The sequence below is a fragment of the Ochotona princeps genome, chromosome 30, assembly GCF_030435755.1.
Source record: "Ochotona princeps isolate mOchPri1 chromosome 30, mOchPri1.hap1, whole genome shotgun sequence".
NCBI classification, from domain to species: domain Eukaryota; kingdom Metazoa; phylum Chordata; class Mammalia; order Lagomorpha; family Ochotonidae; genus Ochotona; species Ochotona princeps.
The window spans coordinates 20,460,022-20,483,632 of record NC_080861.1 but is presented as its reverse complement, the minus strand read 5'-3'; the positions used below and the strand labels follow the sequence as shown (position 1 = coordinate 20,483,632).

The following is a 23,611-nucleotide window of genomic DNA, read 5'->3' as shown; positions in this document are numbered from 1 at the left end:
TCATGTTTCTTCTAGCAATTTCATAGTTTCAAGTCTTACATGTAGGCCTCTGATCTATTTTGAGAATATTTTTTATATGTACTTTATGTATTCTTCCACATAGATATGCCTAATTTTCCCAGCAACATTTACTGGCAAGATCCAAGATTCTCCTTTCTCCAACGTGTATTCTTGGAAACTTTGTCAAAAATCAGTTGGCTGTATGGTTGTATATTGCTTTCTGAACTTTCCATTATTTTTTATTGTTCTATGAGTTATCTTTTATGCTAGTACTGTGCTGTTTTAATCACTGTATATCTTTGTAGCCTGCTTTGAAATAAGATATTGTAATGTTTCCAGATTTTTTTTTTTGTTCAGAATCACTTTAATTATGATGTGACTTTTGTAATTCCAGATTTTTTTCTAATTCTATGAAGAACGTCATTTGGTATTTTAACATAAAATACAAATTATGTTGTAACTATACATTACTTTAGGTGGTATGGACATTTTGATAACATGAAACCATGTTATGATAGGAATATCTTTTTCATTTTTGTGATTTTGTGGGCTGGATAATAATAATAGTGAAAGTGAACATCCTTGTCATTTTGCATATCTGAGGGGAAACTTCACCTTTCACCATTTAGTATGGTATTGGCTCTTTTTTTTTTTTCATATACAGCATTGAATGCATGTACATTTACTCTAGTCAGTGCTTCTAATTAAATTGACTTCAATGATTATTGAATACCTTTTATCTCGTAATCTGTTTCACATTGAAGTCTATTTTGTGTGATATTAGAAAGGAAACACCTGTTTGTTTTTCCTTTCTCTTAGCATGGAGTAGCCTTCTCATTTTTTTCAATTCCATCTGTGTGAATCTTTGTGGGTGAGGCTGTTTCTCGCATGTAGCAAAGATGGTTGTTGTTTTTTAATCCACTCAGCCAGTGTATATTTTTCAATTGCAGAGTTTAAGATATTTGCATTCAGGGTTATGACTGAAAGTTCATGATTTGATACGATTTTTTTCCATAAATATTCCTAGTGTTTGCTCTGGGTTTCCTCTGTACCCTTACTTGCAGTTTTTCCATCTTTGAATTCTTTCATTATGCTGCTTATCATTCTCTTTCTGTATGTAGCACACTCTTAAGCATCATTTGTAGGGATGAGCAGATGCTGACAAATTCTTTCAACTTCTGTTCGTCTTAGGTTTTTTTTTTAAGCTTTGTGTTCATGTATAAACCAGAGCTTAGCTGGACAGAGTATCTGGGCTGACAGTTTCTTGTTAAACCTCTCCAGTCTCTCTTTGTGGGGTTTCTGATGTGAAATCAGCTATTAGTATATCTAGGGTAATTGAAGGTTACCTTCAGTGTTGATATTCTGTACATTTTAGAATCTTTATTTTACCATTGAAAGTTTAGCTATAATGTGTCATTGTGAAGATAATTTCTGGCAACAACGTCTGTTAGGAGTTCTATGTGTTTTCCGTGCTTGGATGCATCTTTGTTTCTCCATGTAAGGGAAGGGATTATTATTATTATTATTATTATTATTATTATTATTATTTCACTGAGTAAGCCTTCCAATTAATTCTTTTTTCCTGCACCCTCAGGAACTCTAAAAATATATTTTTCATTGTGCTTTTTTGCGGACTGTGCTGTTTGCTAAGCATTGTCTTCTATCTTAGATATTCTTTCTTCTGCAACCCCAACCTTGGTATTGAGGCTTTTCCTCTGTGTTTGGTTTTTGGTGTATTGAATTTTTTGTTCCCATATTTTAATTAAATTTCTCTTCAGCATCTCAAATCTCTTTGTAAAACTTTTCATACATATGATGCAATTGTTTACTACAAATATTTGTTTCTGCATGCTTTTGTGTAATTCTATGATTTTTTTTTCTTATTTTCAGATATTTCATCAGCCTCTTCATATTCACATTCTAATATTGGAGAATTGCTTTGTTTCTCTGGGGGTGTCATAATGTATTCCTTGTTTTGTTTCTTGTACATTGTGTAAGCACTTCTGGAAGCATTTGCTTTTCTCTTTTGGTTGCTTTTTCCTTTGAAGAGGCTGTGTAGGTGTCTCACAATCTCCGATGTGTATAACACCTGCTGCCAGGTCGCCAGTCCCAATTCAAAGTTAGTGGGAACCATAACTTCAGCCTGTTGACATAACCACATAATGTCGTGTTCCATTGCAGAGCCAGATATTCATAATGGTCATTGTAACCATGTGACCTTCAAACTGGTGGCTTCTGATGAGTTCCTACAGTTTTGAGTTAAAGTCGGTTTTATCTAAGATCAAAGTTGAGAATGGAAGGGTGCCAACAAGTTGTGAAGGGAACCATTTTTTCACATCTTGATTTAGGTCTGGAATATACTTCCAGTATAAGCCCATGACTTGGCAAAGTGGTTTGTGTGGAACTTGACAGTGTCGGAGTATGGTGGAGGCCAATTGAAGCAGACTGAGACTCTGCGGCTCAGAGTGACTCAGGATGGGGTGGTAAGCAGCAGAGGACGTGGGACAGCAAAGATGTGTTGGAGGGTGCTAAGGAAAGGACTGCAGGCGAAAGTGAGGAAAGGAATATTTATAAAAGGGCCTCAAGGCAGTTCCACGTTCAAGGGCCCAGCCCATGGGCATTAGCCTTGGACCAGGTTTGCTCTTTTGCAGAAACGGGGCCTGGAGAACACCTTGCATGACGCCAAGCACTGGCATGACATGGAGCTTCAGAACCTGGGCGCTGTGGTGAGCAGGTTGGAGGCGGAACTGGGTGAGATCCGTGCGGAGGCAGAACAGCAGCAGCGGGAGCGTGCACAGCTGCTGGCCCGCAAGAGCCAGCTGCAGAAAGACGTAGCATCTTATCACGCCCTGCTAGACAGGGAGGAGAGCAGGTGCGTATTGGTTTTCCTTCCATCGTGTATTATTTTAAAAGGATTTATTTTATTTTAGTTGAACGGAAGAGTTACACAGAGAAAAGTAGAGACAGAGAGAGAAAAGTGCCACTCATTTTTTTTTTCACTCTCCAAATTGCCACAATGAATAAAGATAAGCTGATTTGAATCCAGGAGTCAGAAGCTTCTTTTGGGTCTTCCGCACAGGTGCAGGCGTCCAAGGATTTAACCAGCCCTTGCTGCTTTCCTAGGCCACAGAAGGGAGCTGAATTGAAAATGGAGCATCTGGGACATGAACCGGGCACCCATAGGGGATGCTGGCACCGCACACAGAGGCTTAGTCTAATGTGTGTATAGCATCCTCCCCTCTAACTGTAAAAGAGGTGCATATGAATGGATTTGAAAATAATTTTTTATGTAGTATAAAAGTAATTAATAAATAAGATAAAAAGAAAAATCACCTCAAACTCCCCATCCCCGTATCACATTCCAATTTTTTCTATTTATATACAAACATTTATATGTTTACATATACGTATGCACTCATATGCATGTATGCCTAGGACATACATAACTGGGAATGCACGTTAGCTTTAGTATATCTAGGATGAACCTGAGCTTCTGTGTTTCCATCAACCCTCCCTCCCCACAGTGATGCCTATTCAGTCCAGCCAGGGCCCTCAATTTGAGTAGTAAATTCACAATCCATATTTATTTAAGATCCCAAGAGATGGGAAATCCAGGCTGTGCCATGATACTTTCAAGAACCAAGTTCTCCGTCTTTTCAAAATATTATGATATATAAAATATTTTGCCTTTTTCATTGTCACCCCCTGGTTCATTTCACAGATGGTTGCAATGACCAGGATCGGGACAGACCAGATTTGGGTATCCCACATGGGTGGCAGTAAGCCCAACACTTCAGCCAGTTTGTACTTTTTGTTTTGTTTTGTTTTTTGAGAAGCTGGAACATAAGTCAACACCATATGTGATGCTGGCATTGCAGGGGGTGGCTTTATTTGCCACGACACAATGTCACCCCTGCACCCAAACGTCTTTCAATTCCAACTCCATTAAATATTTGGAGCATCCTTGTACACATGCACATGAAAGCATAAACTTAAACTAGGATCTTAATTTTCTCATCAACCCTTTACAGAAATCCATGCCCCTTCTTTCAGTACAGTTATGTATCATCATATTTCCCTCCCAGTTTCTTCTTGTGGGTTATATTTTATAGGAGATAGAATAAGTGTAAGAACCAACTTTTAGATCATATGGCCCAATCTCTCATGATTCAAGCAGCAATATAAAGGCCTCATGTGGAAAAATATTTGTCCATTATCACACAAGGGGATGGAGGCAGTCTGGGACTGGAGCCCAAGTCTCCTGGTTCTTTCTGAGAATGTCACTCATTGTTCACCAGCAAGTGAAAGAGCCACATGGAAGCCACCTGAGTCCTGCTTCTATCAAAGGGAAAGCACTTGAGGCTGCTTCTTTTTATTATATTTATTTTTTTGCTTATAAAGTAACTTGTTCCTGAGAGAGCCATTTGTTTTCAAATACCTATGAGCATCTAAAGAAGCATACAGTCACTTTAAACAAACACAAACTATATTTAGGACAGATTCACTTCAAGAATACATTGATTCATTTTGTGCGTGCCTGAGTTTTGGAAGTAATTAATAAATAATTAAGATAAAACTCTTCACTAACTCTTTATCTTCCCCCCCCCCCAAACTGTGCCAGGACTATGCAATTATCTCTATTTTACAGACAGAAACAACATCCAGTGAACTTGAATTATTTACTCAAAGTGACACACTAATAACCATATAGCAATCATTTTAAATCCTGAACTGTCTTACATACAAATACGTTTCATGAGACATGTGCCTTTTCCATAAATTTGCTGTTATCTTTATCAATTTTCCTCATATATATTTTTTCATTTGCCTGTTTTTTTTTTTTTTTTTTTACAGTTAGTGGCATAATATTCCATTTTTACGAAGAAATGCTACCAGTGGCCAATGAAGTTGCTTAAGGATTTTCTGCTGCAATTCAAGCTCTGATGATTTCCTAGTTGATGTGGCTTGAACAAAAAGTTTCCTGGGAGTGGAAAGGGTCCCTTTGCTCCGATTTAAGGTATCTGTAGCTTGAACAACCTCTCTTGTACCTTTGACAAATAAATGCTTTGTGTCTGGCTTCTAGTCTGGCAACCTTACCTGATTTATCTCCCAGTAGGATTGGACATCACTGGAGGGGTCTTTAAATGTATCTTCATTTTTCTTGCCACCCAAACACTAACTGCTCTTAAATTCATCAGAGTGCTACTTAGAGAAAAGTCATACTCATGAAAGGCAGGATTGCCACGATATGGAGAAAAAAAAAAACACCACTTACTCTTTAATGTGCTCTGCACACGTATTTCTGTGCAGGTGAACACAATTCTATTCTTTACGGACACATCTTCAGTGGAAGCCTGGGGGGAAGCTATTAATGCTGGGGTGTTTCGCCACACCTCCAACCTCAGAATTTTCATCTAGCATACTTTATGGAGCTCCTTTTAAGGGACCTGGGCCAGACAAATGCAGTTTATAAATCTGTCAATCCCTGGCCAGAGTATCCTGATCAAATTGAAACTCAGACCTGTGCGTTTTGCAAACTCTTGGTTGTCTCTGAAACTGTAGAACCAAAAAGCTGAGACAGTTCCATGTTAATTTCTGAATTCTTCTTTCAATCTTTTGTAATTCTATCTGTTTTGCAGGGTTGGAAAAACATCCAAACTGACTTTGTCCTTGTGTGATACTAATCCAGTAGGGGTGTACTCGCTATGGGCACACCGGAAGGCCTTCACACCCAAGATTCCAAATAGTCAATCTTTCACAAACGAAAGAAATCACAGTTATTCTTAAAAAGCCAAAAGGAAAAGTCATGCAAAAAAAAAACCAAACCCTAAGCTTCCAGCAAACAAACAATAACACAAAATGGGATCTCCCAGTTAGAAAAGTTTCAAATGATTTTCCTTTCTCCTGACAAGAACTCAGACATTGTACTGACATGGGCATAAAACCATTTCTAGCTGGGCAGAATCTTTTAATAAATTAATCTGTTGTTTGAGGCACAGAAATAGCCAAGATAGCACATACTACCACCTTTAAGCGAAGTAACTATCTTTGTAGCTGCACTGAACATTGAACTGTTGAACTTTACATAACCAAACCACTTGGGTGAAAAGGCCCTTCCAAAATAAAGTTCAGCTGTCCTTGCTGTGGTGGGCACACCAGACACTGAGGTTAGTTTCTTGCCTTCCTGTAAATATTAGGTTTTTGCCCCCCCCCCCCCACTTCCCAGCTAAAATCCAAGTTCCCAGCTTACAAAAAGCTGTGGAGACTTGGAAGGTAAGAACCATAGAAGTTCAGCCCTCAAAGAGGGGCACTTCTGTGTCTGAATGGCCAGGTACTTACCATGGTTTGGAAGTCACATCCTGCTAACTCTCTACCACACGGTATGGCATGTAGAGTGGAGTGTTCCAAAGTCTCTCCTTGTCTTGATTTCCAAGAACGGCATGGAGAGACAGGCATACTGGTGCTTCCTGCGCCTAGCAACAGATCTTGATATTTCTAACATGTCTTCACTAAGAGGTCCAAAAAGGAACCGCTGGTTTGCAGAACTAGCCTTGTTTAAATAAGGCTACCTCTCAAAACATTTTCATCTGTTACACTTTGGCAGGGATTCAATGACAGGTATAAGAGAGGCCATTATTCAAATAGAGGTCAGGTACAGAACTATCTTTTTAAAGCAGATCAGAGCAGACTTCCATTGTATTTCTACTAAGAAGAGTCAAATGCTGATTCCACAACAGGCACCTCAACTGGCCTCCAGCCTGATTGTGGAGGAAAGTATGAATTCTTTTTTTAAAATTATTTTATTATTATTATTATCATTTAATGATACAGTTCCATAGGCTCCTGGTATTTCCCTTATCCGAGTCCCAATTTCCACCCCCAACCTAGTTCCTCTATATCGTTATGTAACTATAGTTCTTCATACACAATCATATGTTCGTCATTGTGGTCATGGACAATGGAAGAGAGTCCAGCATCCTATTGTCAAGATATAGTAAACAGCTTCATTGTAAGCCCATCTTTGTCTGGAAGTAGAAATGAATACTACATTGTATCCTTACATCTGGATATCATAGTCTCCATTTCACAGCTACTATACATCCCCTCTAATGAAAAGTCATAATACAAAATCAACAATAGAGAGAAAAATAGAAATTTACAATACCATGAAGTTAAATAACATGTTACTAGATATGGCAGTCTCTATTACACAGTTATTATACATCCCCTTAAATGAAAAGCCACAAAACAAAACAAACAGCATGGGGCCCGGCACCATGGCCTAGCGGCTAAAGTCCTTGCCTTGAAAGCCCCAGGATCCCATATGGGCGCCGGTTCTAATCCCGGCAGCTCCACTTCCCATCCAGCTCCCTGCTTGTGGCCTGGGAAAGCAGTCGAGGACGGCCCAATGCATTGGGACACTGCACCCGCGTGGGAGAGCCAGAAGAGGTTCCAGGTTCCCAGCTTCGGATCGGCGCACATCGGCCCATTGCGGCTCACTTGGGGAGTGAATCATCGGATGGAAGATCTTCCTCTCTGTCTCTCCTCCTCTCTGTATATGGCTGTAATAAAAAAAAAAATGAATAAATCTTAAAAAAAAATACCATGTCAATTAAATTCCATCATGTTGTAAATTGTTGTTGATGTTACGTTGTGGCATTAAATTCATCGAGATGATATTCTGCCAGCTCTACCTTCAGACCAGATATGGTCTCCCCAAGAAACCGTTGAACTTATCTGGACAATAAGATGCTGGACTCTATGCTTCGTATACACTTGCAATGACAGAATCTTGACTGATTTTGAACTGTAATACAGCAACAAGGTGGAGGAACCCACCATGGGGGGAGGGCACGGGGAGGACTTGGGGGAATCCCAGAGCCTATGAAACTGTCACATAATGCAATGTAATTAATTAAAAAAAAAATTCCTGGATGAAAGGAATGTGGGTTTAACGAACACTTCACTTTCATGACATACATCATTCTTGTCTGGGGAGGATAGGGAATATACATCATTATCAGGACAGAACCAGTCAGACCTCAAAAAGAAATCCCTAAAGATTTCCTGCAAGACACACCAACGATCAACTATTATAAAAGCTTGCTCGCTGCACTTACACTATCTAGCAGTCCCAGGTTCGACCTTGCAATCTGCCAATAACAACTCTTAACAAACAAATACTGTCTGAGGATAACCCAGGTAGGCGACTCCCTAACTCACCTGAGGGCCCTTAGAAACCTTTCCAATCACAATTGCAATTTGTTTTTTGTTTTGGTTTTTTTGTTGTTGTTGTTGTTTTGCGCTTGTGAGCCAAGCCCACTAGGCAGAGTGAAAACAACTGGTCCCAGGAGCAACCCATGACGCCCACTGTGCGCCAGTCCTCATCTCACCACTAACTGAAGTTATTAACGGCGCCCGAAAAGTTCTGAGAACCTTCAGCTGAAGACCAGGCAGCTGCCCACAGCGCGGCGCGCCCCCACTGACCCCAGCACCCGACCAGCCACGAAAGCGCACAAATGGCCCTACTAGTCCACTTCCCACACCTTCCTTCCACGTTGCCGCAGCCCGCCCACCCACAAGCCCACAACCCCGGTCCGCAATGTCCCGGAGCCACGACCCTGCAGGACCACCATCTTCACAGCCGCTTCCAGAAGCCCACCTCCCTCCACCGCGGGCGCCCAGGGGGCTGCACGAGCACCAGCCCGGGATTCCCACGCCAGGGCTCCACCACCACAAAAACTCACCAAGGCCGCTCCTCCAGCGCTCCCGGGACTCCTGAGGCCGGGACCACGAGCGCTGGCTCCACGTCTGCCCGCCCGCCCGCCGGCTGCAGGAGAACACAGGCCAGCACGTCCAGCCAGCTGACTGCCCGACACCTGACTGAGCGCGGGGCCACACCCCGCCAGGCACGCCCCGCCCTCGCGCCGCTCCTATTGGTCTTGGGCCATCCAGGCCCGCCCTTTGCTCGCTCCTATTGGCCCTTGGCCTGAACTCGCACCCTCGCGCCTCTCCTAATGGTCCGTGTCAGCCAGGCCCGCCCTCCCGCCCTTCTTAATGGCCCTGGGCAGCCTTGCCCGTCCCGGAGCGCTCCTATTGGTCCTGCGTTAGCCACGCCCCATCCCAGGTTCTGCCTGCAGGTACCCTTCTTTTTTTTTTTTTTTTTTTTTTTTGGCTTATGGTCAAGGAACTTTCTGATTTTTTTTTTTTACGAATAGAAAAATAGAAATTTACAATGACATGAAGTTAAACTAGTCTCCATTACACAGGTGCTATACATCCTCTTAAATGAAAAGCCACAAAGCAAAATCAACATCAGGAAGAAAAAAAAATTAACAACACCATGAAGTTAAATAACATGCTATTAAATGACCCTGTCTAACCCCCAGATGCACGCCCAGGGGCCCAGCTCTTCTGGCCACAGTCACCAGGAGACAGTGTGTCAGCACCTACCTGCAGGTCCAAAATGACAGCTGCAGGTATAGAAATGTCCTCCCAGGGGACAACAGGGACAATGCATGCATGGGACACAGCCACCCCTCAGATGGGGGCCTGGGTCACAAGTCCCCAGAAACACACCCATCTCCTACAGGGCATGCTCCTGTGGCCACCTGGTCCATCCCAGGAGTTTAAAAAACAAGCATAGGTTTGATGGTTCCCCAAAGGGGAACAGGGGTCCAGGGCCATAAGAATGAATGATTTCCACAGGTTCAGTAAGCAGCCTTACACTATGGTCAATGTCCCCAATCGGGTCCCCTAGTGTTGGCAACAAGGGTAGGGCTTGGGGTTGGGGACTCACCGCCCTGTCAAAGTCCTGAATCAGGTCTGCTAGTGTGGTGGCAGTGATAAAGGGTCTGCTGGTTGACCCCTTTGCACTCTAGTGGTACTCCACCCCAGCTACATTCAGGAGCAAGCTGACACCCACCCACCCCCGCAGGTGCCTGCCTGCTTACTTGCAAGCCTCCAGGCCCAATCTCCGACCAGCACACTAGGCACCAAGGTCCCAGAATCAAAGGGACTCTCCTGCCTGCAGCTTGGGTCTTTGTAACACTCTGCCTCCGGCTCCCCACCTACCTGCTTCCCCTTGCCGGCTCTGGAGCACTTGACAGCTACAGCAAGGCTGCCACCAGGTGAGTCTGACAGCCAGCACCAAGGAACAAACGCACAGCCTGCTGGATGCAGTGAGGTGATGAATCTGAGATAGGCAGGAAAATATCTGTCATTTCCTCCCTCCCCTTGCAGGCTATTGTGGATTGCCACACTCTGTCAAGGAGTGTCGGACCAGGCTGGCAGGTCGGTTGCCTTGCCTTGCCTCTCATTTATGAGCAAACTGCGTTGTGAGTGTCACTGGTGAAATGTTAACATTCTGTTTTAGTGGATGCAACACCAGATCGTGTGTCTCAGCCTCCAGTGCCAGCTTCCTGGAGTCAGGCCAAAGGCCCTCTCCACGTACCCACCCTCCAGGTCGGCCCTGGGCAAGAACAGCATGATTTTATATTTTGTGACTGGGGGAGAGAAGGCGCATGTCCTGGATGCTCCACTTCTGAGCAAACTCTCTGCTTATGGTTTAGATTGGGAAGAATCGTGTTGTCATAGCAACATGCATCTTCTGTGACCCAGATACATCTGACCTATCAGTGCATTCTTGGGGGGAAGGGGGAGCAGAGAGTGGGTCACCCGACTGTAATGGAAGAAGGCAGACAGAAGATAAAAAGAAAACACAGGCATTGACAAAGAGTGAAAAGGGAGAGAAACCAAAGCAGGGAGAGAGAGAGAGAGAGAGAGAATGAGAACTGAAAGGAAGGCAAAACCAAGAAATTAAAAAAAAAAAAACAGGAAGGTAAAAACTAAGGAAAGAGAAAGACAATGTAAAGGGAGGCAAGGGAAACAGACAGACATGACATGAGTAAAAGACATGAGGGAAGAAAATAAATCCAGAAAGAGGATTGCGCTCACTTGGGGAGTGAATTATTGGACAGCAGATCTTCTTCTCTGTCTCTCCTCCTCTTTGTATATCTGACTCTCTGTATGTCTGACTTTGTAATAAAAATAAAATAAATCTGAAAAAAAGAAGTGCAATTATATAAGAGAGGTAGGGGAGTGGGAAAAGGAGAAGAGACCAGGAGCAACAGTGAGACGCTGACTAAAGGGAAAGTGAAAAGGAGAAAGAGAGAGAAAGAGAGGAAAGTGGGAACCAGCAAGCAAAGTTAGAGAGAGAGAGAGAGAGAGAGACTGCCTCACAAAAATCAGGAACCTGGTTCAGTCTATCCCAATGTTCCCAACCGCACAGGCACAGCAAAGACTTCCCTTACACACAGGTAAAACCCAGCCAGCACGTCACCCCAAGTCCGTTCCCACAATATATGCCAGGAGGGAGGGAAACCTTTCCTCCATCCCTGTCTCTCCTGGATGGTCCTCCCTAGGCAGTATTGTCACAAAGTATGGAAGGACTCTCTCCCTCCTGTGTCACAGCAGCTGAGGACAGGCTAGGCCAAAACCAGCAGCCAGGAACAAGATCAAATTGCTGTTCCCATATGGCAAGGCCAGTGTGTCTCCTGACAGGCTGTTTAGCACGTGTGTGGTGCCACAATGCCAGTATTCCCCACTGTCTTGCTTTCACTTTCTGTCTTTTTTCTTCCTTGAAGTTGACTTATTTTCATTGGGAAGACATATTTACAGAGAGAAGGAGAGACAGACAGAGAGGGAAACATTTCCATCCATTGGTACACTGCCCAAATGGCCACAACCACGGCCGGAGCTGACCTGATCTGATCCAATCAGACCCGATCCAACCCAAATCCCAGAGCTGGAAGCTTATCCCAGGCCTCCCACACAGGTGCAGGGTCCCATACACTTGGGCCACCCTCCACTATTTTCCCAGGCCACAAACAGGGAGCTAGAACAGAAGTGGAGCAACAAGGACTTGAAAGTGGAGGATTAGCCAGTTGAGCTATTCTGCAGCACCCTTATGTCTGTCTGTCCTTCTTGTAAGATCTTGCAAGACCCAAGAATTTCCTCAGGGACAGAAAAGATGTGGCATGGAAACAGGTTAGAGATGTGAACGAAGAGAGGGGAAAAAGAGAGAGAGGGCAGAGAGAGATTGAAATTGAGTTAGTGAAATTGAGTTAGTGAGAGTGTGACAATCATTCAGTCTTCTCTGCTCCCCATTTGCAGGTGTGGTCCAAAGGGAGCAGCCAGGCTGGTGTTGGGTCTCTCTCTCTCTCTCTCTCTCTCTCTCTCTCTCTCAGACCCAGGAGGGGGCCTCACTCAGCTTTCTCTTTCCAATGTGTGAGCAGAAGTGGTTGCGTGCTGAGTGGTTTCTGGGCAGGATCCAGAACATGGGGGGAGAAGTGTCAGGCAAGGCCACCTGTGAGGTGTTTCATTTAAGGGGATGTATAATAACTGTGTGATGTGCCCGGTGGCGTGGCCTAGCACCTAAAGTCCTCTCCTTGAACGTCCAGGATCCCATATGGGCACTGGTTCTAATCCCGGTAGCTCCACTTCCCATCCAGCTAGCTCCCTGCTTGTGGCCTGGGAAGGCAGTTGAGGACAGCCCAATACATTGGGACCCTGCATCCATGTTGTAAACCTGGAAGAGGTTTCTGGTTTCCGGCTTCGGATCAGCATCAGCACCGGCCGTTGCGGCTCATGTGGGGGGTGAATCATCGGAAGGAAGATCTTCCTCTCTGTCTCTCCTCCTCTCTGTATATCTGAGTTTGTAATAAAATAAATAAACCTTTTAAAAAAAAATAACTGTGTGATAGAGACTATTATATCCAGCAGCATGTAACTTCATGGCATTATAAATTTCTATTTTTCTTCCTGTTGATTTGTATTGTGGCTTTTCATTTAAGGGGATGTACAGTAGCTGTGTAATGGAGACTATCATATCCAGATGTGAGGATACAATGTAGTATGCATCTCTACTTTCAGACAAAGATGGACTCCCAATGAAACTGCTTACTAGATATTCACAATAAGATGCTGGACTCTGCCATTGTCCATGCCTGTGGTGATGGACATAGGACTGCATATGAAGAACTATAGTATGGTAATGATTTAGGGGAACTCAGTGAGGAAGGAGGGAATTGGGGGGATAAGGGAAATTTCAGGGCCTATGGAACTGTGTCATAAAATGATAATAAATAACAAGAAGTAAAATAAACACATACAAAATAAATTTACAAGATTCTTAAATAAAAGAAACAAATCTTTTTAAAATAAATGAATTTTAAAAACATTTAATTCTTTTTATTGGAAAGTTAGATATACAGAGAGGAGGAGAGACAGACAGGAAGATCTGTTTCTCTTTCTCACACACACATCCTCACTGCTCATTCGGATACACGTACATTCACACTAACACAGACAAGTGCATACACGCACACACACACACTGACATGCACTCTTATAGACACACACTCACACAAACATAATCACAGTTACACACATGCAGACACACTCACCCTACACACATTCATGTCTAAGAGTTCAGCTGAGAAGCATCAACCATACTGGAATTTTCTGGAACAGCTGAAGCCCCGAGCCACATGGCACACTCCCCATAGCACTGCAAGACTCACCTGTCCGAGGATTGTGGAAGCGTCCCAGGTGCACCCTGGAACTCCCTGTCTGGCTCCTTCGGAATATTCCCTTTGCATCCCTTCCAAGCAGGCCCACGTCACACCTGAGGCTCTGGGAGGATGTGCAGACTTCCCAGCATTCTCTACTTGTACACCTTCTACCGGGGGCCCATGTCTCCATGTCAGACTCAGCAAGCATTTTCAAGGAAATATCAGTAATGACCCTATTGACAGTGTGTGAGTCTGGGGACTCTTGCCACATTTAAATGCAAATCTGGATTCCCTGCTCTGGTGCAAATATACCCCATCTCCATGAGCCAATGCCAGCAGTCTCCAGTGAGGGAGGAGAGGTTGACCACTACCTACTCTGCCCCTACCCCCTACATTTCTACTTCCTGCAATCCCAGGCCCAGAGCAACCAAGGGGAACAGAGAGGGACTGACTGGCAAGTCCCAGGCAGAAGCAAGGTTGTTCTCAGAATCCATGCTGGGATTTGGGTGGAGGAATCTCCTTCCCACTTCCCCAGTGGATAAGGAGATGGAGCCCAGAGCCCAGCCAACATAGGAAAGTGATAGAGTACATGACCATGGACGCTGGCTCCCTGGGATTAAATCCCAAATCCCTTCTGTTTAACTGCACCTCATCTCTGTTGGAGAGATCAAGAAACTGAGACCCATGCACAAGCATTAAACACTTCTCAACAGTCCCCAAGTATACCATCAGAAACCCACCTTCACACACACCTGTGGACATTGAGGCTTTGAGACTTCCTGGGCTGTAGCAATGACTTCCAGGTGCCATGTGGACATTGAGGCTTTGAGACTTCCTGTCATCGCTGTGACAAGATGCATGGGATGCCCACTGGGAGGGTGAGCATCAAGACGACTGCTTCACATGCCACAAACACTGGCAGCAAGTGCCAAGGCTGGGGAGTTCAGGTGAAGATAAGAGCCAACAAGCAGGATGAAGACCCACAAGCTCCATGTGAAAATCGTTAGCCCTGTGCATACCCGAGCCTGTTCAGTGATGCCCTGAATTGCTAGGGTGAGGACAAACTGGCAACCATGGTGTGAGTTAAGACACATTCACCCCAAGAGGAGACTCCTTGGTGCCCCTGCAGGCAGGCTGTGGCAATGTCTGGCCTGCTTGACAGGACATGGAATCTAACATCAGATTCACTTGAAAACATTGTGGACTGGCCAACACAGTGGCAGCATTTCTGACTCACAGGACAGGATTTCATAGCTTGCAAGGGCCATGAGGTTAAAGTACCATGGAGGCCTGGGGTCAAGGTCAGCAAAGTAGTGGACTGGGTCTGGAAGCTGGAGGCAGCCTGTGCAACCTGCATAGCCACATCTCCACCTCACCAAAGACCCTTACTCTCAGGCTGGCTCCCTGCCCTGGGCTGGGCCCCATACTTCCCCAGTCTCTGGCCTTACCAGCAGCTACATCCCCAGCCAGCCCACCAGCACTGTGGCTAGCAGTTTCTGCTGCTGGTGCTTGGAGAGGGTTCAGGCAACCTAGAGGCCAAATACCCTGGCATCTGGTTCCTTGGCATGCTGTCCCCTCAGCTCTCCTCTTTGCTGGGTCTCACCACACCACCCTGTACCCTCTTGCCTGGTCAGCCCCATGCACTCCGCTCACCAGCTCCCACCTGCTACCCAGGGTGCTCCACAACTGTGGCCCATGCCACGACCACCCAAGGGACCCTGTGCACAAGTGCCAGGGTCTCCCACCCACCTGCATACTGCTGCCTCACTTCTGTTGGGCCAGGGACCCCCATGAGGCTGATGCCCACCAGCAGTCTGGCAGTTCACCAGAGCTTTGCGACTTGGTGTCCTGGACATGGTCAGTAGGCAGGCCCCACAGCTGACAGGATTGGCCAGGAAGAGGGTCCTTCTCTGGACGCTCTCCCATGCAGCTCTCAGAGAGAAGGTCAAACAACTTCTGTTGGTACTCATGTTTGCTGTTGCATGGTGGGGGAGGCAATGACTGGCAGAGAGGAAACTCCCACTCCTAGGACTCAGACATGGGAACGGAGCATGTGCAACCATACTGTACACAGTGTTCTGTGATTCCCTGCCACACTATAGAACTTTTTCAGTTTTCAAAATGTTTTTACTGTTTTCCACAACACACTTTTGTGTGGCAGGATCTCACCTGAGAAAGGGTCCTGCAGCCTCAGATAAGTCATTCCTTTCCCTCCCCTCGAAGACAAAGTTCATCTTCTAAAGAGAAGAACCCTGGTTCTCTTAAACACTGCTGGTTATGGGGTCCAAGCCAACAGCAGCACTGGGATGATGAAGTGGTGCAGCTCCAGGGCAGAGCCAGGGCACAGAGGCCAGGCCTGCCTCTCGGGGGTCCAATGTGCCCCCCCACACAGCTGGTATTTACCTGCCCAAGTCCCAGATCAATCTTCAGGGGCAAGCCCTGCTTCTTGACAGAAGCATTGTGGGCCAAGCCTGTGCCAGGGGTGAGTCCCACACACTGATGCCCCAGCCCAAGTGGTCAGTCATGAGACTATCCCATGTGTGGTGTAGAGATGAGTGCCATCTCTTGGGTGTCACAGACCCAGGGATGCGGAACACTGTCTCTCTCCCACTCCATTCACACTGCTGCTCACAAAGCAACAGGTGCTGATAGGTGATGGACAAGACCGAAAGAAAGTAGGTTCAGGGCTCCTTGCCATGTCAGAGTTGGAGTCTTCACAAGGATGGATCTGCTTAGTCTCTGGCCCTGGCACACAGCTGTGGGAGAGTAACTTTCTTCTCTGACCCCATAGCTAAGAAGTCAGAGGCAGTTTGCACTTTCTGCAGACATTCATGGCCTCAGCCCTGAACCTGGACTGGTGGGCTGGCCTAGTTTCCTGCTGAGAGGCACTGTTTGTGTTGATTCCATGATAGGCCATGCATATGCCAGGGAACAGAGCACACCCTGTGTCATGGAAGTGTTCTGAGGTCCAGCCTCTGACTTCACAGTCAGAGGCAGCAGACACTGCTGTCGGGTTTTGACCTTCAGCACTGGCTTCATTAAGCACAGGTTGTATGGAGGCCTGATTGTAGATTAGGCAGTCTACTGATGAGTAGATGTGACCTTATTGGCAGGGACAAGATTCTTAAATTTCTCATGCTTAGTAATGGGAACAAGTCACAGTGGAAGCATACCTACCTTTGGTAACACTTATAGTAAGGGATAAATGTTTGGAATGCTGGCATTGAGGTGTGGTAAACATAAAGACCATGAACATATGGGATAAAAGGCCTGGGGTAATTCAAGACCCCAAAATGCTAGCAAGAGTAGACTGCCTCCACTCCAAGGAAGGGCCTGATCCAGGGATAAAGATGAAGACTGCCTCAGCTGCAGGGATGTCCCTGATCCAGCATTCACTCCCACATGAGAAGGCGGACAGCAGGGGCTTCAGCAAACAGTTGGGATGCAAATGCACTGTAAGATGTTGGCATGGAATCAGAGGAAACCAGCACAAGAAAACCCAGGCAAAGGGAAAGATCACAGACCTCCAATAGCCAAGAACAACGGGATTTACAGCAGGACTACCTCCCTCCAAACAGACCCGATTACAAGGCAATGAAGAACAAGACCAACAGGCGCAATGTCAAGTGCATGCACCTGTTAGGTTACAGAAGCATGGCTGTGCCTAACTACATGAACTGCTATGTTTTGTCCCATAGGCAATGAGAAGGGTCAGCATGGCACTGGCTTTGGCTCTTGGTTGCCCACAGGTGGGTCCAGAACCTCTGAGAGATGCAATGTAGGGGGTCTCTGAGACAGCACAGGCCAATCAATGGTTGCGTTCTAGGTTCCTGCCCATCATTGGCCAGCTGGGGTGGTCACGGAGGGAGGGTTTGTACTGGGAGAACCTGAGGCTCCACAATACTCACAGGAGTACAGGTGCGCTCTTCATCCGCTTTGAACTTCTGCTCCCAGACTGGCCCTGTTTTGACAAAGTTCCAGCTCATGCAGCAAGCACACTCTTGGTCCTTTTCCTGGGTGAATTTCCGGGTCCACTGCCCTGTTGGGTGCTGGCACAGGAAGGAGGACAAGTCAGCACGAGAGAGGCACAGGCAGAGGGAGGGACCTCAGCCATCCCCACCCCACATCCCAGGGTAGCAGGATGGATCCTGCGTCTCCCTTCTTCCCTTCCCCCTTTTCTCCCTCCCTCCTATGGAGGCCCAGGTGAAAGCTCCCCAGGGGTCAGCAAGAACACACCCCCTCCCACAGGCATGCATCACTGCATCACCGTCACATGTGTCAACAGGCAGGCTGGGCCCTTCCATGGGGACATGGGCTTCTGTCTGTCACCTGGATGGTGGCAGGCTGGTCCACCACTTGGTGGAGCTGAATCCCTTGTAGGTGCTGGTCTCGCATGAAGATGTCAGAGTAATTCATTGTGAATTTCCCATGTATAAACCAAGATACTGATCTCAGGTGCTTCTGGGCTGGGGACCCATCAGCAGGCCTCATGACAGCCATAGCCAGCTCGGGGAGTCCTGACAGCAGGTCTTTCCTCTGAGTATGCTTATTGCCATCAGTACTGAGATGTGTGCTTGGTTGTTGAAATCTTCTGGGGCTCATACATTTGTGACTTTCCCTGTGGTGTTATGGCCTGCCTGCCCTAGCCTTTACCTGTTGTGTGGACCCTTATATGGCAAGCACCTGCAGTTTTACAGCAATTCCAGTAAGGTTTATGAGCACAGTGATATAATTTACCCACTTCTCCTGTCTGCTGACACACATCCCACTCTCACAGGTCTCAGATGACAGTGCTACTTTCCCACTGTGACAATATAACCATCATATTAGTCAGACACTCACCTTGACTCTCTCATGTACTCATCATATCTGTTTCTCACACTCACCAGGGCAGTGTCACTCCCTTCCCCTCTCTCTCACACACACACACACTCTCTCCCTGACCATTTCGCACACCTAGGATGTGCGAATATGCCAACAGGACAGTGTCACATGCCCACTATGAGAGTTTAACACAACAACCAGGACAGTCTCACATCTACCAAGACAATCATACACACCCACCGTGACATTCTCACACCCTCCATGGTGTCTCACATGCCCAGTAGAACAGTATCACACATCACTACGACAGTCTCCAATGCCTACCAGGACAGTCTCACACAACCACTATGACAGCTTCACACGCTCTCATGCCCACCATGACTGTCCCACATGCCCACCATAACAGGCTCATGCACCCACTATGGCAGTCTCTCAAAATAACCTGCACAGGGTCACACACTCACAGGACTGTGTACAGGTGCCTCCGCCATCTGATGTCATCACTCCTCCTTTGGAAGTGCCCACCAGTGTCTCAGGCTATCCCATTGGGATCTCTGCTGAGTGTCCATGCTCCAGGGATTCCATAAGCTTTACAGAACACACCCTGAATCTTTTGAGTAATGTAAGAAATAGATTCTTTGATGCCACTCTCTTGGGCTTGTGTTTGGACGAGAAGACTCATTCCCCCTGGCCACACCTACAATGGCCGTGGGGCTGGCTATCCCAGTCTGGGCTAGAAAGAGCCTCCCTGGAGCCAAGGATGTCTCAATGCTTGCCACTGCTGAGACTTGGAAAACACACAGAACGAATGTGAACACAAACAGATTCAGGTGCAAAGAGCTTCAAGAGCTCCTGAGCAGCCCAAGGTTTCCTGATCAGAAGACTTCTCACATGTTCTACATCCCTAGAGAGTTCCTTGTCAGTAAAGCAGGAGCTTACGATTGTCCAGTATTACCAGCACATGGGGAAAAAGGATGAGTTAGGCCTGTGAGTGCCAGTGGGCTGGCTGCCCTTCAGGGGCCAGGCTATGCAGGCTCACAGGGGTGATCTCCTTGCTTGTGACTCCTTAGTACTTCTCTGATCTGAGACCAGGAAGGGCAGACTACTCTGCTCTGTGAGGAAGAGCACTCGAGGATGCACACTTCCTCCTTGCCTGCCCCTCTTGGTGTGTGTACTCCTTAGGGCAAAGTTGCCCTAAGCAGTTACCCATTCTCATGTTTTAGGAAGCGCCAAACACATTCTCAGTTAGGCAGGTGGTAACCACACCAGACCTCAGAGTGGAGTGTGGTGCTTGCAGCAGACACACTGTGCCCCCCGTATCATGAGGGTTCTGAGAGATGCACAGTGAAGCTAGCAGTGCAGCTCTGTGGCCATGTGTGCACAGGAGCCTGAGGTGCTGGCCCTCAGAGGAGGACCCAAGCTGGACCCTGAAAGCACCATTATCCCTGGAATGACACACATCTGGAGTCAGCAAACATCAGACCTTTCAGTGCGCAGACTCGGTCTCTTGTGATAACAGAACATGGATGCCACCAGTCAATGTAACAGTCCACCTTAGCTAGGAAACACTGTTGCAGAAGGACTTCACCAACTTCATTGAAAATGTATTTGCTTCAGAAGTAAACATCAGGTCTGGCAGGGTAGCCTAGCGCTTGCCTCACAAGTGCAGGGATCCCATATAAACACTGGTTCTAATCCTGGCAGCCCCACTTCTCATTCAGCTCCCTGCTTGTGGGCCTTGGAGTCCTGCACCCATGTGGGAGATCCAGAAGAGGCTCTGGACTCCTGGCTTCAGATTGGCTTGGCTCCAGCCATTGCGGTCACTTGGGGAGTGAATCATTGGACGGAAGATCTTCCTCTCTGTCTCTCCTCCTCTCTGTATTTCTGACTTTGTAATAAAAATAAACCTTTAAAAATTAAAAAATAAAAAGCTGTATACACACACACACACACACACAGAGTCAACACCAAAAGTTAGACGAGGAAGAGAACACCTCACCGAAAGGGGCAAGAGCTCTAGTGGGAACAGGCAGTCTTCATAGTCTGCAGGTGGAAGCAGCAGCTTGCAGCTGGCCCTCACCCAGGAAGAATACATCTGACTGTGGGGCTGTCCAGAGGGTGTGAACACAGGATGCCCTGCCCCTTGTACATGACATTCTCATGGTCCCACCCCCACTGGTGCCCCTTCCCTGTGTGCAACACTGACAAGCTGCAGCCCCCTGCCCATAACACTCACAGGACACCACACCTTTTCATCGTTTACAGGTCACTGCCTCCACAAGGCCTCACAGAGCCCTGCCCCACCCACACAGGGCTCTACCCCCATATGCGGCATGCGCATGGCCCCACTACTGCTGAAGGGAAAGAGTTCTTCTGATGGAGAAAAGCCTGCACTCCCTGCAGCATCAGCTGCTTCTGCCCCAGGGTGGCCTTCAAGGAGTAAAACAGGGACCAGGGCCCATCTGCAAGACAGAGGCAATTGGTCTTCTGGGGGACCAGCAGTCCACTCACCCCATGGCACATGTTATAGGCCAAGCCTCCTCTAGACCCAGGCCTGGGGCCACTCAGCCGCTATACCCACTGGCATGGCCCCTCAACAGGAGCCACAGTCCAGGAAATACTAGGTCTCCTTCCCCGCCCGACTCCTTGCCCTCCCAATCCTTCCCTCCTTCCCCCTCCCTCCTCACTGACAAACCCTCTTGCCTTTGGGAACCTTCCTGTACTCTCTAGTTCTGTAAGGGCAGCTTTTGTGGACTCCCCATAGTAATGATATTGGGCCAGTGTTGGCCTTCCATGTGATCCCTATTACAATGAACTTGGTGCTCATTGCCAATGTACATGCAGAGACTCAACCATCACATGGGACCAATTTCTATGCAGGCAGTTATGAAACACCCTCACAAGGCTCAAGGAAAAGAAAATCCACAGGCAGTTCTATTTGCCTCTTGGGTTGCCCCAAACCTAGAAGGGGGCCATCTTTCACCTGTGGATCTCAGGGCTGATGTGTCTGGCTGGAGTGAGACAGCAGCAGGCTCTCAGTAGGAACCTGATGAGCCTGCTGCCATTTCTCCTGCTCAGCCCCTGCCATTGATCTTGGTTCTGAAGAGAGCCAGTGGCTGAAGTTTCAGCGTCTGCAGGTTCAGCTGCTGGGTCCTCTTCCTCCACATGGTCCTCACTGCCCCCCGTGATGGGGGGCAACAGAGACTACAGCAGCTGGGGTCTCAGCTTCCATGGTGGCCATTTGGGAGTAAACCAGTGTTAGCTTTGCTGAACACTGAAGAAAAAAAAATACCAGCTGAGTACAAACAGGTCTTTAGTAAACAAAGAGAAGTCTCTTCCTGGGCCTTTCCCCCACGCAGTGGAAGGACAAGCAGGAGAGAGGGGACAGCAAGTGGGAGAGTCAAGCTGGGTTGCTGACAGAGGTTTTATACCTCTTCTGTCATGAGTGCGACATCAGCCTTGCTTGGGCCCTGATAGGGCAAGGAATGTTGGCCTTTGTCCATCATTGACCCCTATGTGGCCTTGGCTGCCTTTGGGGTGTGCCAGATCACTGGCTGAGGTCACTGTGTAACTTCCTGTATTCAATTCCTGTAACCACAATAACCATCAACCAGTATATGAAAGTTCTACATTTCTTTTTGTCTCTTTCTCTCTGTGACCCTGACTCAGAAATAAACAGATGGATAAATAAATCTCAAAGAGGATGAAAAACAAAGGTTCACTGTTGTGATGTGGTAGGGTAAGTTGCCACCTGCAATGCTCACATGTCATGTTGGCACCAGTTTGAATCCCGAATGCTCCACTTTCAATACAGTCTCCCGATAATGTGCTTTGGAAAGCAACAGGAGCCAGCCCAAGTGCTTGGGTCCCTGCACCCATGGGAGAGACAGGGAGGAAGCTCTAGGTTCCTGGCTTTGGCCCAGCCCAGCCCTGATCATTGTGGCCATTTAGGGAGCCAACCAGGAGATGGAAGGCCTCTCTCTACAACTCTGCCTTTCAAACACACATGCCTTTAAAAAACATTAGTAAGTTTAAAAAAAAAAAAAACAATGAAAAGACACACCTGCATTTAATATTAAGCTCTTTAAAAGCAACTGCTGTGAAAACCATCCTCTTAAGGCTACAAAGGGCTTGTTGCATGGTGCTGGGCAAGTGCATATGAATGTTTAACTGGGCTGTCAGGAATTTCTCCAACAGATTTGTTGGGGCCAATGGAACTGTTAGGTCACAACAAAATGGAGCAAAAAGAAAATGGATCTCTTGTTTTTTCTACCCCTACACAGGTATCCTCTAATAAAAGAAGCTTCGATGTCTTCAACCAGAGTGGTGCATTTGTCCCAATCAATGAGTTGCTCTTGTGTTGTATATTCTGTGGGTTTGGAAAAGCATATATGTGGAGGCTGCTGTTATCTCTGAATCTCTCTGCCTGGCTTATTCATCTTTATGTCCCTAACCTCTAGCAAACACTGAGCTTTTTACTATTTCCATAGTTTCACTTTTCGCAGAATGGTATGGTGTTGGAATCATATAATACAGGTACTTTTTAGATTGTCTTCTTTCACTTAATAATACACTCTTAGGTTCTTTCTATGGTCCCATGGCATGAGAGCTTGTTTCTTCTTAGTGTTGAATAGTATGCCATTATCTGGATGTATCACAGTAGATTTGCCCATTCACCCACTGAATGACATCTGGTTACTTTCAAGTTCGGACCATTGGTAACAATTATCCTCATCAATGTGCAGGGTGTTGTGTGGATGTAAGCTTTCTCCTCCTTTGAATAAAATATGAAAGAACACAGCTAATACATCAGATAGTATATTTAGGTGTGTTTAGGGTTGCAATGAACCACCAACTGGCTTCCCCAGAGGCCATATGTGTCATTTGGATCCTGAACACCAAGCAAATACTTCCTGTTGCCCACACGCTTGGCAGCACCCAGTGTTCTCACTGCCGGCCAGCTGGTAGCTGTGGAGTGCGGTCATAGAATTTGTCTGATGACTCACCAAGAAAGATTATTTTATGTGCTTCCCTGCCATCTGTATGTCTACACTGAGCTGTTTGTCAAGGTTTTTGACACAGTTTTAAAAATTGGGTTATTTGTTAAGTTGTAAGAATTTCTTAAACATTGTGGATGATGGCCCTTTGTCAGACAAGTCTGCAGCAAATGTTTTCCGCCAACCTGGGCTTTGCCTTTTCATTCTCTCGCGATG

The 23,611-nt window shown here is 46.5% G+C and overlaps 2 protein-coding genes across 3 annotated transcripts in view; both read left to right on the top strand.

Moving 5' to 3' along the window:
* The window catches only part of BFSP2 (beaded filament structural protein 2), a 38,055-nt gene extending 34,321 nt beyond the window's left edge, over positions 1-3,734 (top strand). Inside the window, exons 7-8 of the mRNA XM_058657033.1 lie at positions 2,652-2,872; positions 3,722-3,734. Coding sequence (XP_058513016.1) covers positions 2,652-2,872; positions 3,722-3,734 — 234 coding nt within the window. The remainder of the gene's footprint in view (positions 1-2,651; positions 2,873-3,721) is intronic.
* The window catches only part of SLC22A14 (solute carrier family 22 member 14), a 980,905-nt gene that overhangs the window by 772,537 nt on the left and 184,757 nt on the right, over positions 1-23,611 (top strand). The gene's annotated exons all lie outside the window — the stretch shown is intronic.